This window comes from Eurypyga helias, unplaced genomic scaffold, assembly GCF_000690775.1.
Source record: "Eurypyga helias isolate BGI_N326 unplaced genomic scaffold, ASM69077v1 scaffold16017, whole genome shotgun sequence".
Lineage (NCBI taxonomy): Eukaryota > Metazoa > Chordata > Aves > Eurypygiformes > Eurypygidae > Eurypyga > Eurypyga helias.
Window position 1 is genome coordinate 26,956 of NW_010263830.1, and position 3,142 is coordinate 30,097.

Here is a 3,142-nt window from a genome sequence, read left to right on the forward strand (position 1 = left end):
ACTGGCTGGGTTTTGTTCTTGTGGCCACTGACTGTGGTGCTGGTTCTAAGCTCTTGGATCGCTCCCAGACCCGCTTTGGGGACAGGCAGTCACACTTCTGACTTGCTGCTCTTCTACAGAGCTTTCTTTCCCTGGGAATAGGCCTGGAACGTGTCATAGCTGACTATCCTATTGTCGATAGCAACCCTCTAGATGTTTCAAGGGAGATGTATTTTCTCAGAAGTGGTTTGTTTTGGGGTGTTGGTTTTGGGGTTTTTTTTTTTCATGGGTTTAATGATGAAAGGATCTAGGAAGCTACAAGTTTCCAAAATTTGAAGTTGGGCTTTGTTTTTTAAAAAAAAAAAAAGAGAGAGGAGGGATTCTGGACTGGTCTATACTGGTCGTGGTCGCCTTGGTGGAGACCTTGTTTTGTGCTGTGTAAGACCTGGATTCTACCTTCTCCCACGTCCCTGCTGCCATCTGCCCTGCAGGAAATGATGCATCCAGGGTATGCTGGGAAATGCTGATGTAGTTGTGGTGGTTGTCTTTTGGAAATCACAATGAATAATCTATTAACCTTGAATAGGTGTCATGGTCTCTGGATCTTTAGAAAATTGTTTTTCTGGTGCATTAACAGCCAGATTAGTCTTGACACAGGAGTGGGAGGGAAACGAACTGTGCGGCACCGTGAGTCATAGTCGCCCCCTCAGAGACAGTACCTTTTCTGAGCAAATGTTTTGACCTCAGAGGACTTTGTGGTGGAATTGTCTGTCCTTGGCAGTAAGTCATAATTTCAGATCTTTTAGAATTTCTCTGTTGTGGATCCTTGTCAACCAAACAGTAACAAGAAATTTCCTTTTTGAGAGTCTCTTCAGATATTGTGTGTATACCTGGTATTGCCAACCAGCTGTCAGGTGAATGGATCAGATGTTTATGCTTAGCTGGAGAGAACAGAATAATTTTGTGGTAAACTGGGGTTATTTTCAAGACTAAACACTCGCCTGTCTTCTGGCAAGGAAAACCCCATAATTCTAAAATCACCGTGACCATCAAGTGTTCCACCAACCTGAAGAAACTCTGAGGAATACAGCTGATGCTGTGTAGCTTCCAATGAATTTCTCCCATCCAAATCGAGGAGTAACCATGGTCAGGCATTTATTTTCCAATGCATTTGACTGTATTTTCTTCTGGACAGGATTTTACATGTTTGTGCGCCCTCATCACAAAGAGCAGTTCAAGCAGGTGTGCAAAGATTTGACAGGGATGGTCTGTGGAGAGGGAGAGAAGCAATTGCAAGAGCAGCTGCGTGGTGAAGGGAGCCCTCTGAGTCTGGAGAGCTGCTGCGCTAAAGGAGGAAGCAGCCACGTACGAGGTTGGGACTGCACGTTTGTCTCGGGTTCAGAATCTTATTGTGATGGGCAGCGTCCAGCAGCATTAGCTGTGGGCTGGGGCCTCCCTGCCCCGGGTGGGTGAAGGAAGAGCAGAGCAATTGGCTATGTCCAAATCATGGTTTAAAAAAGCCTGTGAGATAAAAGGCAATGGGAGATGGAGAAAAGGGCAAGGAAACAAGAAGAAAATTGGTTACAGTGCTGTCTTCTTTGAACTGTGAAGTATGTTATGGGTGAAGGCAGAATTTTTGCACCCAGATGGGGTGGAGGTGGGAGTATGTCAACATCTGCAGTGTCTAGGAAGGATTTGCCTCAGACCTATTTCGGTGTCGAGGGTCCCTTTCAGTCATAACGTGTGTCAGTACCAGAGGCTGCTGTTATCCAGCAGTACGGCATAAAAACACCCACGTTGCTTTGTTCCTCTCGTACAACAAGAACTTACGAACCTACCGCTAATGGTGTTCTGCGGAGTCCGTGTGTTGGGTTCTGCGTTACACTGAGGTGTGTGCTGGGCTCTTTTATAACCAGATGCAGCCGCTTCGAGGGGTGAGGTGCCAGAGAAAACTCAGAGAAAGATTTCCTCCTTCTGCTTGAAAAAGCAAAACGCAAAAAGCCAGAAAAGCAAACTTGAATCGCCAGCGGCCGAAGTATCAGAAGAAGCGGACAACGTGAGAGTGCCCGTGGGCTCTGAAACTCTGCCTGTCTTCCCCGTAGAGATGGAACCGGAGTATGGTAGGTGTAGGTCAGGCTTTTGGATGCAAATTCTTTCCGATTCGGGAATAAAGATGTAAGTTAAAGAAATGAGAATTGTGCTGCTGATCTATTAAATGATGGCTGGTTCATGCCTGTATTTGCTCAGGTGCAGTAATGATATGATGTGGTTTGCTGGGTAGAATTTGTACTCTCTGCCACTTGCATGTGTTCTCTCAAAGTACTTCATTGTCTTTATCACAATGATGTAATAGTTTCCTGAGAACTTAAGGATTTTTCTCAACAACTTCCTTGTAAAGCAAGGATCTAATCTCAGTTTCTAAATGGGGATCTGAAGCACAGAGAGACCGAGTGAGGTCATGTAAAAAAATCAGGTAAAAGGGCCAGGTATTGAGGTCATGTAAAAGAAGGAACACGCCAGGGCCAGATATTGCATTGTTAAGGTATCCGTAGAGCTCGTGGTCTTTGTTTTCTGGAATGCACTGGAAACGTGTATGCATGAGAATTTCACAGGTGGTTACTGGATTTTAGTCACTTCCTCCCTTTCTTTCTCTCTCCCCCTCTCCCTGCCTGCCCCCCATTCTGTTCTAGGAAGATTCCAGTGCTGTGACTGCAAATCTGAGGAAGATGTGCCTTTGAAATGCCCAATATGTGACTTCACTTGCTGCAAGACATGCTGGGAGCAGTTCTTAAAGGTTGTCTTGTTCATTGGTTTCAGCTTTTCCTGAAACTGCTGCTGAATTTTGTGCTTTTCAGGAGAACCACATGAACAGCCCTGGAAATGGAATTCCTCTGTTTACAGAGAGAAACAACCAAATCCTGAAGGAAGATTCACTGCTTGTTTCATTATTTTCCATGTTCTGCGGTGTGGTTGGAGGCAGACCTTTGCCCTATGCTCTGGTTTTTGCACCTCCTGAGTTGCCTCCACGTGTTTTCCTCTCTAGAGCTATGCAGGCAACAAGCTGTGGAGTCAACTTGAAAAAATAATTGGGTTTTCTTTACATCTGAACCTTTAACTTGATTTTTTTTCTTGCTTAGTTTCATAACTTTTCCCATATAAAAAC

General features: G+C 44.9%; 1 protein-coding gene across 1 annotated transcript in view; it reads left to right on the forward strand.

Moving 5' to 3' along the window:
• Window positions 1–2,099, forward strand: part of RTEL1 (regulator of telomere elongation helicase 1) — a gene marked incomplete at both ends in the record, with an annotated part of 28,652 nt that extends 26,553 nt beyond the window's left edge. Inside the window, 2 exons of the mRNA XM_010156205.1 lie at window positions 1,175–1,351; window positions 1,896–2,099. Of these exons, the coding sequence (XP_010154507.1) occupies window positions 1,175–1,351; window positions 1,896–2,099 (381 nt within the window). The remainder of the gene's footprint in view (window positions 1–1,174; window positions 1,352–1,895) is intronic.
• Window positions 2,100–3,142: the final 1,043 nt, after the last annotated feature.